Source organism: Periplaneta americana, chromosome 7, assembly GCF_040183065.1.
Source record: "Periplaneta americana isolate PAMFEO1 chromosome 7, P.americana_PAMFEO1_priV1, whole genome shotgun sequence".
In the NCBI taxonomy this organism is placed as follows: domain Eukaryota; kingdom Metazoa; phylum Arthropoda; class Insecta; order Blattodea; family Blattidae; genus Periplaneta; species Periplaneta americana.
This window is the reverse complement of record NC_091123.1, coordinates 9,712,552-9,728,545: the sequence shown is the minus strand read 5'-3', so window position 1 is coordinate 9,728,545 and position 15,994 is coordinate 9,712,552. Positions and strand designations below refer to the sequence as shown.

Below are 15,994 nucleotides of genomic sequence, written 5' to 3'. Positions count from 1 at the left end.
CAGATGTTAATATGTACTATTTTGATCAGATATCGGTGATATTGTTAATGACGTTATTGATAACGTGGATGCCGTTTAGCTATATAGACTACAGTAGTTAATATTGTAGATGATATAGTTGATGATATTGATTATATTCTTGCTGATGGTATTGTTGCTGAAGATTGTGTTGTTAACATTTAGTATGTCGGTGATATTGTAGATAATGTCGATAGTCATAATATCGATATTGTTTAATGTTGATGATAATATAGTTGATGTCGATGATAATGTCGTCAATAATATTGAATATATTGTTAATAATATCGATGATATTGTTGATGATGTCAATATGTTGATGATGATGTTATTGAAGATGTCGATAGCATTGCTGACTATGTCGATTATATTGCTGACGGTGTCGTTGGTATTGTTGACGATATCGATATTGTTAATGATATTGTTTTTTGGCGTTGTTACCGATTATATGCTGACTGTTAATTTGAAGAATTAATGCTATACGCAAGCAGCTGAAAGAAAGAGACTGAACAAACGAAGTACTTCGAGGAAACCTCCCCGGTGAAGCTTTAACTGCAGACCTTACGAAAATTGTCTGATATGGAATCCCGAATTGTGAAATGGAAATTAAGAAAATTCTTCATCCAATAACATTTTCACTGTTTTAAAAACGTTACCTAAGTAGGCTGTCATAAAACAAAATGTCGTGATGGAAACAATCATCATCTTGCGATATAGTACCCTATCTTTCTCGATTTTTATTCCTCTCTTACAATTTTTGACCTGTTTCAAGTTTCTGCACGGTTGATAAGCAGATGAACCCATGTTAAATTCGTTCTCCACGCCACTTGCTCGTCCCCCTTTTACGCATGCGCAGAGTATGGACCACTCGCATCGCGATGTGGGCGGGACCTGCCGCGTTGCCATGGGAACGGGGCGCCGTATAAGTGACAGCGCTGGGCTCACGTGTCACAGAGCACGTGTGGCGGTGCGGTGGAGTGAGTCGCGTGTGAGGAGAGCCGAGAGGACAGCGGGTGCGTACATCACAAGGACTCGTCGCCGCCATGATGTCTGTGTGTATGTGTTCGTCTTCTTATTGTGTAGTCTGCGATTTGATTCGTAATTTTGATAACCCACGTAGCAATTCATAGAAATTCTTCTGCCTTAAGGTCAGTTTCATCAACCGTAATAAAGTCAACTTGACGTTTAACAGTTAATGATGATAACGACTGCCAATTCGTTAGATCGATGACAAAATTCCAACTTCGAATTTCAGCCTGTCACTTGAGTTGACTATAGGCCTACTCGTCGAAATGCAGATCGGCTTTTAAATTTATTCTAACAATTTCAATTTTTCAAGGTAAATCATTTTGATACTCAGGTGTTGTAGATTAGAGCTTTCATTCTCGAGTGTATTGGGCTTTAAATGATTTCGCCGATAATTCTTGTTATAACAACACTTCCTTCACCATCGTTAACGGTCTGGGAATGAAGGATTAATGTGGGCAGTGAAAAGTTTCGTGTGTATTCTGCACGACAAGCACATGTGGCGATAGTTAAGTAATATGATGCCGAAGACTGAGACAAACTTAGAGTCGGTTAGATGAGACGATAGTTAAGTGACAGGAGGCCGAGGACTGTGACAAGGTTAGAGTGGGTTACATGAGGGTATAGTTAAGAAACAGGAGACCGAGGACTGTGACAAGGTTAGAGTGGGTTATATGAGGGTATAGTTAAGAAACAGGAGACCGAGGACTGTGACAAGGTTAGAGTGGGTTACATGAGGGTATAGTTAAGAAACAGGAGACCGAGGACTGTGACAAGGTTAGAATGAATTAGATGAGGGGATAGTTAAGGACTGTGACAAGGTTAGAGAGGGTTAGATGAGGGGATAGTTAAGTGACAGAAGGCCAAGGACTGTGACAAGATTAGAGTGGGTTACATGAGGGGATAGTTAAGTGACAGAAGGCCAAGGACTGTGACAAGATTAGAGTGGGTTACATGAGGGGATAGTTCAGTGACAGAAGGCCAAGGACTGTGACAAGATTAGAGTGGGTTACATAAGGGGATAGTTCAGTGATAGAAGGCCAAGGACTGTGACAAGGTTAGAGTGGGTTAGATGAGGGGATAGTTAAGTGACAGGAGACCGAGGACTGTGACAAGGTTAGAGAGGGTTAGATGAGGGGATAGTTAAGTGACAGAAGGCCGAGGACTGTGACAAGGTTAGAGTGGGTTAGATGAGGGGATAGTTCAGTGACAGGAAGCCGAGAACTGTGACAAGGTTAGAGTGGGTTACATGAGGGGATAGTTCAGTGACAAGAGGCTGAGAACTGTGACAAGGTTAGAGTGGGTTATATGAGGGGATAGTTCAGTGACAGAAGGCCGAGGACTGTGACAAGGTTAGAGTGGGTTATATGAGGGGATAGTTCAGTGACAAGAGGCTGAGAACTGTGACGAGGTTAGAGTGGGTTATATGAGGGGATAGTTCAGTGACAGAAGGCCGAGGACTGTGACAAGGTTAGAGTGGGTTATATGAGGGGATAGTTCAGTGACAAGAGGCTGAGAACTGTGACGAGGTTAGAGTGGGTTATATGAGGGGATAGTTCAGTGACAGGAAGCCGAGAACTGTGACAAGATTCGAGTGGGTTACATGAGGGGATAGTTCAGTAACAGGAAGCCGAGGACTGTGACAAAGTTAGAATGAATTAGATGAGGGGATAGTTAAGTGACAGGAGACCGAGGACAGTGACAAGGTTAGAGAGGGTTAGATGAGGGGATAGTTAAGTGACAGAAGGCCGAGGACTGTGACAAGGTTAGAGTGGGTTAGATGAGGGGATAGTTCAGTGACAGGAAGCCGAGAACTGTGACAAGGTTAGAGTGGGTTAAATGAGGGTATAGTTAAGTGACAGAAGGCCGAGGACTGTGACAAGGTTAGAGTGGGTTAGATGAGGGGATAGTTCAGTGACAGGAAGTCGAGAACTGTGACAAGGTTAAAGTGGGTTACATGAGGGGATAGTTCAGTGACAAGAGGCTGAGAACTGTGACAAGGTTAGAGTGGGTTATATGAGGGGATAGTTCAGTGACAAGAGGCTGAGAACTGTGACGAGGTTAGAGTGGGTTATATGAGGGAATAGTTCAGTGACAGGAAGCCGAGAACTGTGACAAGGTTAGAGTGGGTTATAGTCTATGAGGGGGTAGATAAGTGACAGAAGGCCGAGAACAATGACAAGGTTAGTGTGGGTTAGATGAGGGGATAGTTAAGTGATATGAGGCCGAGAGCTGTGACATTGTTAAAGTGAGTTAGATAAGTGACATAAGGCCGAGGACTGTGACAAGATTAGAATGGATTAGATGAGGAGATAGTTAAGAGACAGGAGGCCGAGGACTGTGACAGAGTTATAGTAGGTTAGATGAGGTTAGTTAAGTGACAGAATATTGTGGTCTGTAACAAGGTAGAATGAATTATATGAGGTTAGCTAAGTGACAGAAGACTGTTAACTGTAACAATGTAAGTGTGGGTAAGATGAGATTAGTTAAGCGACAGAATATTGTGGTCTGTAACAAGGTAAGAGTGAATTATATGAGGTTAGCTGACAGAAGACTGTGGACTGTAACAATGTAAGTGTGGATTAGATGAGGTTAGCTAAGTGACAAAAGACTGTGGACTGTAACAATTTAAGTGTGGATTAGATGAATTTAGCTAAGTGACAAACGACTGTGGACTCTAACAATGTAAGTGTGGGTTAGATGAGGTTAGCTAAGTGACAGACGACTGTGGACTGTAACAATGTAAGTGTGGGTTAGATGAGGTTAGCTAAGTGACAGAAGACTGTGGACTGTAACAATGTAAGTGTGGATTAGATGAATTTAGCTAAGTGACAGACGACTGTGGACTGTAACAATGTAAGTGTGGGTTAGATGAATTTAGCTAAGTGACAGACGACTGTGGACTGTAACAATGTAACTGTGGGTTAGATGAATTTAGCTAAGTGACAGACGACTGTGGACTGTAACAATGTAAGTGTGGATTAGATGAATTTAGCTAAGTGACAGACGACTGTGGACTGTAACAATGTAACTGTGGGTTAGATGAATTTAGCTAAGTGACAGAAGACTGTGGACTGTAACAATGTAAGTGTGGATTAGATGAACTTAGCTAAGAGACAGACGACTGTGGACTGTAACAATGTAAGTGTGGGTTAGATGAGGTTAGCTAAGTGACAGACGACTGTGGACTGTAACAATGTAAGAGTGGGTTAGATGAGGTTAGCTAAGTGACAGACGACTGTGGACTGTAACAATGTAAGTGTGAGTTAGATGAGGTTAGCTAAGTGACAGACGACTGTGGACTGTAACAATGTAAGTGTGGATTAGATGAGGTTAGCTAAGTGACAGACGACTGTGGACTGTAACAATGTAAGTGTGAGTTAGATGAGGTTAGCTATGTGACAGACGACTGTGGACTGTAACAATGTAAGTGTGGATTAGATGAGGTTAGCTAAGTGACAGAAGACTGTGGACTGTAACAATGTAAGTGTGGATTAGATGAATTTAGCTAAGTGACAGACGACTGTGGACTGTAACAATGTAAGTGTAGGTTAGATGAGGTTAGCTAAGTGACAGACGACTGTGGATTGTAACAATGTAAGTGTGAGTTAGATGAGGTTAGCTAAGTGACAGAAGACTGTGGACTGTAACAATGTAAGTGTGGATTAGATGAATTTAGCTAAGTGACAGACGACTATGGACTGTAACAATGTAAGTGTGGGTTAGATGAGGTTAGCTAAGTGACAGACGACTCTGGATTGTAACAATGTAAGTGTGAGTTAGATGAGGTTAGCTAAGTGACAGAAGACTGTGGACTGTAACAATGTAGTGTGAGTTAGATGAGGTTAGCTAAGTGACAGAAGACTGTGGACTGTAACAATGTAAGTGTGGGTTAGATGAGGTTAGCTAAGTGACAGAAGACTATGGACTGTAACAATGTAAGTGTGAGTTAGATGAGGTTAGCTAAGTGACAGAAGACTGTGGACTGTAACAATGTAAGTGTGGATTAGATGAATTTAGCTAAGTGACAGACGACTGTGGACTGTAACAATGTAAGTGTGGGTTAGATGAGGTTAGCTAAGTGACAGAAGACTGTGGACTGTAACAATGTAAGTGTGGATTAGATGAATTTAGCTAAGTGACAGACGACTGTGGACTGTAACAATGTAAGTGTGGATTAGATGAATTTAGCTAAGTGACAGACGACTGTGGACTGTAACAATGTAAGTGTGGGTTAGATGAGGTTAGCTAAGTGACAGAAGACTGTGGACTGTAACAATGTAAGTGTGGGTTAGATGAGGTTAGCTAAGTGACAGAAAACTGTGGACTGTAACAATGTAAGTGTGGATTAGATGAATTTAGCTAAGTGACAGACGACTGTGGACTGTAACAATGTAAGTGTGTATTAGATGAATTTAGCTAAGTGACAGACGACTGTGGACTGTAACAATGTAAGTGTGGGTTAGATGAGGTTAGCTAAGTGACAGAAGACTGTGGACTGTAACAATGTAAGTGTGGGTTAGATGAGGTTAGCTAAGTGACAGAAGACTGTGGACTGTAACAATGTAAGTGTGGGTTAGAGCTTTCGTTGTAATAATTGTAGGTATATTCCAAAATTACATGACAAGCAGAACTCACTTAAAGAACTTCTCAACAACCAGCATAACAATCACCATAGCCTATTACATAACCGAAGGCCATGAAATCTATTTCCATACGAATGTAATACTCTTTCATCTTTAACATCAGAATTTCGCCATTACGAGAAAACGAATCAACAATTTTATTCTGTTTAAAATATAAATATATCGGGATTCTCGAGCGACAGTCTAAAAAATCTTGTATGAAGCACGTGCGAAACTAGCGTTTTAAGCACTCGCAGTGTTGTCCATTCCAAATATGCCTCTATTACACTTTCTAAATTAGTTTGTAGGATGTAGGCTATTTGTTTTTTTACATATTATTTATTTGTAGCTAATTTAATTTCGAATATTTGGGCTTGAGGTCACAAAAGACCCCAGCTAGATTGTGCGTTATTTCCCAAAATTATTTCGTTTTGTTCATCTTTAGTTATTTAATTTAAATGCTGTTATAACTCTGTACTAGCTCCAGGTGTTGCTACAATATGCAGCTGGTACCGTTGTAACGAACGCTTCTTCAATAACATTCTGTACTGAATACAGTTTTAGTCATAAGGAATACCTCATTGTATTCAATAAAAGAGAAAACAACACGACGATAATATAAATAAAAATAATACAATATAATAAATTATATGGTCCGCCGATTTAGCTCTGTGGTAGCGTGTCTGTCTCCAGACTAGCCGGCCCGGGTTGATCCCCGACAGAGCGCTCTAATCATTGTGAAATCCCGGCCACCAAGTCACTCAACTGAGTATGCTCCTTGAATAATGGCAGTTGACTTAATAAAATGTCAACATATATGCCCAACTTGGAGTCAGGCCATAAAGGGAAAAGCACTGGAGGAGGGGAGTTCGATCCGGTGCTGTAGGTTAGACTTCGGCGTAGCTAAATGGTGAGAGCGCTTGGTACATAGAACCAAGGACCCGGGTTCGATCCCCGGCGCCGGAGCGAATTTTTCTCCTCTAATATTAATAATATCAATTGTTAGTAGGCTATGTTTAGGAATTAGCAGGCTTTGAAAATCTGTTAAACAAGAGAACATCATTTATGGAGGAAAAAAAACGCTGGTATAACTTTACTACATGTGCTTGGGAAATGCCCACAGGCAGAAGTACTTAGAATAAAACGGCACAACACCATACGTTCTATGATCGCAGATGCACTTCGATCCAAAAATCTAGACGTTCACGAGGAAGTTCAGTGTATTGCTGATGGTGGAAGCAATCGTAGGATCGATATCATAGCTATAAATAGAAATAAACAGACATCCGAAATAATTGATCCTACAATCAGATTTGAAATCTCAGCCACTCAACCATCTGAAGTGAACGAAGAGAAAAAGAAAATCTATGAGCTCACGATTCAGTACCTATCGGCGAAATACAACATAGAAAAAATCACAGTTACCGGTCTCTTCTTCGAAGCGAGAGGCACCATTCCGAAAGCCTTTGTAAAGTGGAGGGAAAAATACAAGCTGACGAGAGATCTTCAAGATGCCATAGTCATCACCGTAATAAAATTTTCTGTAGCGATATTTCGTCAGCATCTTTATGGTGTACATTCAATTTAAATTATATTTGGTTCTATTTTTTTGTGTCTTAATCAATTTTGTCTTAAATCTGTTTAAATTTTATTGTGAGCTATTCTGTGTCGCAGGGCAAACCCAAAATATTGGGTCAGACCAATAAATTAAATTAATCTCAAGAGAAGTGCTCTGAAGGGGACAAAGTATAGTACATGTTTTAAAATATCAATTGATGGAATGATTCCGGACAGACTTCATATGTAGGCCTATAATCTTCATTAACGAACTTCTTTTTTTCACGTTTTCGCATACAATTACGTAATAAAAATTTCCTCGCTGCGCAGGCATGATCGGAGGCACAGAGTCCGATTCGAGTTACGACGCCGATGCGTCGTTGCTGGGACTCAAGATGGAGCCGGAAGACGACGAGGAAGAGGACGAAGGGGGCCCCAGGCGGCGTCGCACGCAGCACAAGCGCAGGCACAGCAGGGCGCGGGCGCGCAGCCCCACACAGGTAGGGCCCACACCTTTCGCTAAAACAAATTTAGTAAAATTAAAAATTTAATATCTACATATCCTGAATAAATTTTGTGGAGGAATTAGGTGTAGTGATTAGACAATATTTCTACATTAATAAAAGATTTTCAGAACACCCCCAAAAAAGTATTTTAAAAATAATTACATTTTTAAATTGCGAAGGGGTGAAATTTGTAAAGAGAAAATTTTGTGTGGCATTAAGTAGGCCTATCGTGATTAGACAATGCTTTTACATTAATAAACAATTTTCAGAATCCCAAAAAGGAAATATTTTTAAAATAATTATATTTTTAAACTGGGAAGGGGTGAAATTTGTACAGAGAAAATTTTGTGTGGAAGTAGGTAGACTGTAGTGATTAGACAATGCTTCTACATTAATAAACAATTTTCAGAATCCAAAAAAAAAATATATATAATCAAAATAATTATATTTTTTTTAATTGGGAAGGGGTGAAATTTGTACAGAGAAAATTTTGTGTGGAATTAGATATAATGATTAGACAATTTTCAGAATCACAAAAATTTATTTTAAGGAATAATTATATTTTTAAATTTGGGTGGGGGAGTGCAATTGTACAGAGAAAATTGGTTTCTCTAATATCTTGTACAATTTTTAATATGTTTTGAAGCTTTCTTCTCTATTAGGCCTATATTTATAATTCGTATGTCAATAAATCAGTTCAATACATAAATAAAAAATACTTTCTGTGAATTTTTTTTACCATGAATTGTAAAATTTAATTTTTACATAAAAATCATTATTTAAAAAATAACTTAAAATAATGAAGCAGTATGAAATACACCTGCAAGTAAGATTTCATAAATTTATCTAAAGAATGCGGAAATTATGAGGGAAACGGGTTTGTAAAATTTAAATTACGGGTATTGAGCGACAAATTTACCGAAGATTAGAAGTTCTGTCCATATTTAAATGGCCAAGTCAATTGACAGAGCCTTACGTTTTAGGTCATAATTTGAAAAGTATTAAGACAGTGTTGGTTCTCCAGTATGAAACACACCTGCATGTAAAATTTAATAAAAATATTTAAAAAAACACGGAAATTATGAAAAACAGATTTGGAAAATTTAAATTACGGGAAATAAGCGACAAATTTACCGAAGATTAGAAATTGTGTCCATATTTAAATGGTTAAGTTAATTGATACAGTCTCACGTTTTATGTCATAACTCGAAAAATATTAGGTATATTAAAAAATCACCATAAAATTTAGGTAAGTTCACTAAAAACATTTTTTTTTTTTCGATCTGAAGGTGTATTGCATTGCCGTATTTGAACTGTTACGAAATTTGTGATTCTTTGAAAATTTTGTTTACCTTACCATTTTCATTACACTGTTGTTCTATTACCGTCACACCACTATTTTATCTATTATAATATTTATATGAATACACGTAAAATATACTCCATGTTGACAGCGAAATGAGTGTAATTTGAAAGGTACTTGTGCAGATATACACATATCATACTCGTGGGTTTTAGTTCGATCTTAGTTTTAAGATACAAATTAGATTTATATCAAATGTTATTTTAAGTGATCGTTTCATTTAATTTAGTATATTCCCTGTTGTTGTTGTTATTATTATTATTATTATTATTATTATTATTATTATTATTTATTGTTATTATTATTAGTATTATTATTAATTGTATTTTTAATTAATAAGTTTATTATTGTCATTATTGAGTGTAATTAGTTACCACTGCCACCGGGTATATACCCACTGCAGTGTGAATAAATACACACATGACACTACAGCCTAAGTAAAAACTAAAACATTCATAATAATAAGTTCAGAAGTTATAAAGAAATAAATCAATAGTTTTTAATTTTTTATGCTCGACCATGCCGAAATGTAGCAATTATACACCTGGTACCAGCCCTTTAATGGACCTCATTAAAGTTCAGGTGTTCCACCAATCAGAAAACACCTTTGTAGCAATATGAAAGCGCAAGTATCGATTATTCTCGGATATGCACTCGAAAGACAACTAGCGAAACGTCACGGAGGCTGGAAATCCAATACTGTCGCAGAAGGTTATGTTTTGTTACTATAATAATTAGCGTTAATTGTAAATAATATTCAAATAAATTCAATTTGTCATCTCGTTTTTCAATGTCTAAATCAATTTTAAAGTTATATCAAGATTAATGTTTCATTTACTCTCTAGATTATATCAAGGCCAATGACATTGGTTTCTCGGAAAAAATCAATACTTTCGCGTCTGCGCACATCTCACAATTTACGAGATATTGCACAAGGTCAGTTCCGCTCCCCAGTCAGATGAGAATAACATGTCGTATGAAACTTGCCTATAATGGTAATTAAGACGCTCGTATGAAAATTATGAAACTCGCTTACGCTCGTTTCATAAACATGCTCGCGTCTTAATTACTACCATTATAGGCTCGTTGCATAATGTACTAAAGTCATTCACTTCAGAAGTTTGAATCCTTGCCACATTTTATTAAACGAATATACAACATTTTCAGGCACGACATCAAGATTGTCAGGAATGGCATAGTGTTTGTACCTAATTTGATAATAATCAGTCAACTGGTTCGGAAAATATGACAGAAAACACGCAAGAGTGGTTTCCTAACCCTACTTTTGCGGCAGGTGCTGCGACTCAAGCGACACCGGCGCATGAAGGCCAACGACAGGGAGCGCCACCGCATGCACACTCTGAACGAGGCGCTGGACCGCCTGCGGGAGGCGCTGCCCACCTTCCCGGAGGACGCCAAGCTCACCAAGATAGAGACGCTGCGGTTCGCGCACAACTACATCTGGGCGCTGAGCCAGACTCTCCGCATGGTGCAGCAGGACGCCGTGACGCTCAGCGTCGGCAGTGTGACCGTCAGCATCGGCGGCGACCGCGGCAACATGATCACCTCGAGCACGGGCAGTTGTGCGCAGGCGCACCAGCGCAGAGCAGACCCGGAACCCAATCCCAGCACCCACCAGCACCACGCCCCCTACCACGATTCAGACTCGAGCATGACGTCGTTCTACGAGCTGCTGTGACTCGTTTCCATGATTACTTCCCATCTATTCTGTACGACCAAATTGTGCTTGTAATGGGCTAGCTAGAAGTGAGGGGTGTCCAAACTATTTTTGCTTCCGGGTCGCCTCTTTTCACCAGTTTTTCACCGAACAAAAGCTATATTTTCGCTTCGATTTTCCTATTTATTTTTGGCAATGGAGTGGAAGCTGCGTGGCGTGCTCCCGTACAGTAAGAAGATTTCTTTTTATAAATTACCCTGCAGATGTGGCATAGATACGTGATTTGAACAGTGTTACAAGGTTCTCTCGTGAACATTCCCTCAAAGCCATACAAAAATCCTTATTTCTGATCTAATTGTTATATGTATGTGTAGAAACACAGATTTAACGTTTTTTAAAGGAATTAGAAAAATCGAATGGAATTAATAACTTTTAGATATTAATATTACGTTATTTAATTTTTTTCTTAAAAGCTAAGCAAGCTTAAAATAAAGAATAATATTTTCATAATCTCTGTCCGAAAATAAGACATACGCCCAAATGTTTAGGTCTATTTGGAAGGTTTCCAGTAATTCTGGGTACCGGTATTAGTTTTAATATCAATGCAAATACTTTAGTTTCATGCTAAAACGAATAATTTTGCTATTTCCATCTATACCATTCAAATTCGGTCTAAGGCATGGGTTTTGAAGAACGATACTTCTTAACATGACTTAGATCGAATAGGAAGTAAAGCTAAGAAGTCTGTGTCGAAAGTTTGCGATACTTATATTAAAAAAATCTTTCCGAAAGTAACGGCTCTAGACAAAAATTACCGACCATTAAAATATCATCAAAATTAAACTATTGATTAGGACATTGCCAGGTGTGTGTCACCCTCTTATACAATACAAAGATCATAATAAATAAGGATCACGCCAATATCGTACCTTCTGCCTACAAAATAATTAAGATACATACGGTTGTGCTTCAAAGTATCACTTGATTGTGGATGTTTCAACTAGATTTATGAAAATGAATACCAAAAATATCTATGACAGGGCTTTACTTTTGATTCTTATGACGTCCAGTCTATAAAAAACACTTACTCATTATATACAAACCTTTTCGGAACGGTGTGAAAGTAAAGACAACTTTTATCAATTTGAGAAATCCTCATGTTTTTATTTATTTTTACAAACACCTTATATTTTTATACAAAATCTCTAAAACACTTATAGACCCTATTTCCCAAGATCACGCAACAAAAGAAATGCAGCCGCGTAAAAATCTTACGGCAAACTAGCGAAAGACAAGTCTTTCGTTGGCATATAAAAGAATACAAAAAGTACGGTGCATACATGTTATGTTTCCACGCTCGTATATGGGTAGCTGTGCTGAGCACTATCGCTTCCGCTCTACAAAAGCGAACGTGGAAAGATAAAATGTATGAGTAGAAGCAGAACTATTCACCTTCGTACACTCGTCGCTTCTGGCTAGCCCTAGTTATAACTACTGAATTGAATCGGTTGTGCTACTCAAATCTGTATTGCTAGTCAAAGACTGCGCCGCCAGTCAATTGTTTTTGTTTCTGTTTATTTATAAACCTTGTCGTGCTCGGTTTTGCTAAGTCGGGAAGAAAAGCAAACTGCATTCATTTTCAGATATGTTAATTATCCTGTGTTCGCCACAGCTCTAAAAGTATAATTTAAGTTCTTCAAGTGTCGTAGAGACGTCATGTCTGCGAGTTCCTCAATGTTACGCAAAACTGAATGAAGGAGCAAACAGTAGATGAAGCCCTTTTAAGGTTAGTACATGTAAGAAGTAAAATATTAAGTTTAACTAAATATTACTAAATTTAAGGAGTTGGAACTTCATTTAGTCACCCAAATAATATAGGGTGCCCACATGAAACCTTTATAACTTCAGATGTAAATAACGAAATATTGAGACAAGATATCAGAATGCGGTTTTCTGCATGTCAATCAGAAACTGTCAAAGTGGAAATTTTGTTGGATTGTTGAAATGCATTTTTATTGCAAGTGTGAATTTTAGTGAAATCTGACAATGAAGGAGATGTGAACATCTCAAGAGATGACACAATGTGTATCCTGGTTTATCGACACACGATCAGTAAGCTCTAGTAAGTCAATTCGCAGTGCCGACAGGGAATTGAGCTTGCCACATTAGACTGTCCACAAAGTCCTTCACAAGAATCTGAGGCTGTACTTATATAAAGTTCAGCTAGTGCAAGCTCTTCAGCCAGATAATCGTCCACGCCGCACAGCATTTGCTGTCGACATGCTGGCTAGAATTGACGCCGAGGAAGGATTCCTTCGGGGACAAATGCACCTTGCACACGTTCAATGTCCTCCACACTTGTCCTTTGCCGCCCATTGCCCTTTTGTCGCAACACACTCCCAGTCTCTATAAATTTTCGGTGCCACTCCCGGATTGTTGGCCATGATGGCGGTTCTCTTCCATATTGGATCCGGACGTGACGTTGCACCTGTGTATCTGATCGTGTCTCGATAAACCAGGATACACATTGTGTCATGGTCTCAGCAACTAGATCCTGATTGGCTACCGCTTCCACCAACCAGAATGTGCCTGGCGGTCGGGACTAGGAACTAGCTCCTGATTGGCCCGCAGCGGGAAGCCCTACTATTGCATATATACCGGCTAGACATGGTTCCACATCAGTACCTAAGAGGTTACGTCCAATTTCGGCTTCCACTTCAAAATTTTCTACAGCTCCTTCAGGGGAGCAGCGTAACCCGGAGTGAGACTAGTGGCCAACAGGCTTGGAGCTCACATATTTAGTTTTGTACAGCCCCCAACCCCTTGCAAGGACGCGTTTTGCGTACCTTTTAAATTTTCCTCCCAATTCTCCTTCGATTTTTTGAGTTCCACATCACTTCATTCCCTGAAGAAGATGGCAGAGCTAGCCGTCGGAAGCAAATCTCCAACTCACCTGGCTGAGATACTGAGAAGAGTTATTCTACATCAAACGCCAGGAAAGCCTCAAGTCATACATCTCATGAGGTGTCCACATCTCTTTCACTATGAGATTTAAGATTTCACCAAAATTCACACCTGAAACCAAAACAAAACTCATTGCAACAATTCAACAAAATACCCATAAAAACTTTGACAGTTTCTACTTAACATGCTGAAAACTGCATCCAGATATCGTGTCTCAATAATTTGTTATTTACATCTGAAGTTGTAGAGGTTTCATGTAGACACCCTGTAGTTTGCTCACTCAGTAAAACAATAATATTATATTAATTTATGGATAACGCTTCCAATTCGCAAAACCGAGCTATCGTACAGAGAGTTACCACTTTGATTTATGTTATTTATTGTTTTTATTTAATAACGCTTTGAACACTTGAAGTCATTCCAGATCAATGAAAGGATGGATTATGTTTTGGTGGTTAGAGATGCAGCTGTAAAAGATATGTAATAGCCAGTTTAAGGCACAATTTCGAAATTTTCCTACAGAGACTTAATGAACACAAAAATTCTCAGGGCTTGACACCTAGCGTCGGAATCGTCCCTGTTTAAAATGTAGTGAGAGATATCTGCATTAAAGACATTAGAAAGTTGTTTGAATGGTAAACGGAAAGCTATAATAATCAAGAAGTAAAGGAAAGTGGAAACGTCCAAGGAAGATGAGTCGAGACAAGTTTTAAAAATCGCAACAAGAGAATAGACCTAAGCTCTGTGTATTATGATTATGGTTTTAACTCGAAAAATTATAATATAGGCCTATAAGCTAATATGTATAGTCTGTATAAATACAGTTACTATTTACAACTGACAAAGAATTTCAATGAACAACACACAATTGAATATGACAGTGAGAGAGTGAGCTATCCCATAAAATTTAAGTAAGGAACAGCGAGTTTTCTATTACTACAAACAGTCCTTGTGTATTCAAATTTTCAGTAAAATTAAATTATATGTTTTTATCCAGTTGCTTCCTAGAGTACATCTATCTAAAAAGAACGTAATGACGTGTATAAACACTTAGGTTGTTAAGTGTGTTAGTTACATTATGTACGACAACAAAACAACAAAACACGCCAATTTTGAGTCATATATTAGTTGTTGCTATGGTAACTAGAAACTGTAGGCCTACATCAGTAGTTTCTAGTTAGCTAAGGACTGCATAATGCTAACGAAGGAAAGCCTCCTAGCAGACTGCGGTAACCATGACAACTGACTGACCACGGGGTGTTAAAATGAGGCATTCAGATGTGTATAAGTGCCTGTAAAAGAAATGTTATGCCAGATCACAGAGTACATAAATGTATTTTTGTATAGGAAACCATTTTGTAGAGCCAGAAATGTTGACATTAAAACAATATACGACAGTGTTCAGAAACACAAATGACTCATATATACAACCTTCCTTCAAGCTGTCCCATCCCTCAAGTGAAGAGCAGTACTATAGAGGAAATAACATGATCCTGCCAAGATCAATTTTCAGATACTGAAAACATCTTCTATAAAAATATTTACCTATTTCAGAGTTGTGAACGCATGTCTGTGTGTTTGCGTGCGTGCGTACGTGGATGCTATGTAGCCTACGTTTCAATGGAAAACAATCTATTGCAAAATGGTACCTACTCCTTCATCCATCCGAAAAAACAAATGGAGATAAGAAAGAAAAACGAGGCTCTAAACCTCTCCGCTGCCTTTCTTTTCTTCATCCAGTGAGCTGCACCGACTATTTGGCAGAGCGTGAAGAAGGTAACGACAGTAACTGAAAGGAGATAGATGCAACTTTCAGTCAGTAATTTGGCAGCCCTTGATTGTTGTATAATTTGGCTTTGCTATTTTGTTTTACATTATTAACTTACATCAAAAATAGAATCACTCAAGGAGGAAGAAGGTAAGCATATTAATTATGAGATAACAGAACGCTAGCTAAGACCCGGAAGACTTTGATTATTGTATAATTTGGCTTTGTTACACTTCTTTTTACACCGTTAAATTTCTACGAAAACAGAATCACGAAAGTAGGAAAGAGATAAGCGCTTTAATTAAGACATGGCACACTGCAATTTTCACTATTAATAATTTGGCAACCTTTGATTGTTGTATAATTTGGCTTTGTTACACTTCGTTTTACATTATTAATTTTCACCAAAAAATATGGTCACGTAAAAAGGAAGAAGTAGAGATCTTAATAATTGTTATGAGATGCAGAACGCAAATTTTGTTAACAATA

At 38.4% G+C, this 15,994-nt stretch overlaps 1 protein-coding gene across 1 annotated transcript; it reads left to right on the top strand.

The window, feature by feature from the left end:
* The first annotated feature begins 979 nt into the window (after nucleotides 1-979).
* Nucleotides 980-15,120, top strand: LOC138702897 (neurogenin-2-like). Its single transcript, XM_069830284.1, has 3 exons — nucleotides 980-1,074; nucleotides 7,557-7,726; nucleotides 10,390-15,120. The coding sequence occupies exons 1-3, from the start codon at nucleotides 1,062-1,064 to the stop codon at nucleotides 10,792-10,794; spliced, it is 588 nt and encodes a 195-aa protein (XP_069686385.1). The 5' UTR covers nucleotides 980-1,061; the 3' UTR covers nucleotides 10,795-15,120.
* Nucleotides 15,121-15,994: the final 874 nt, after the last annotated feature.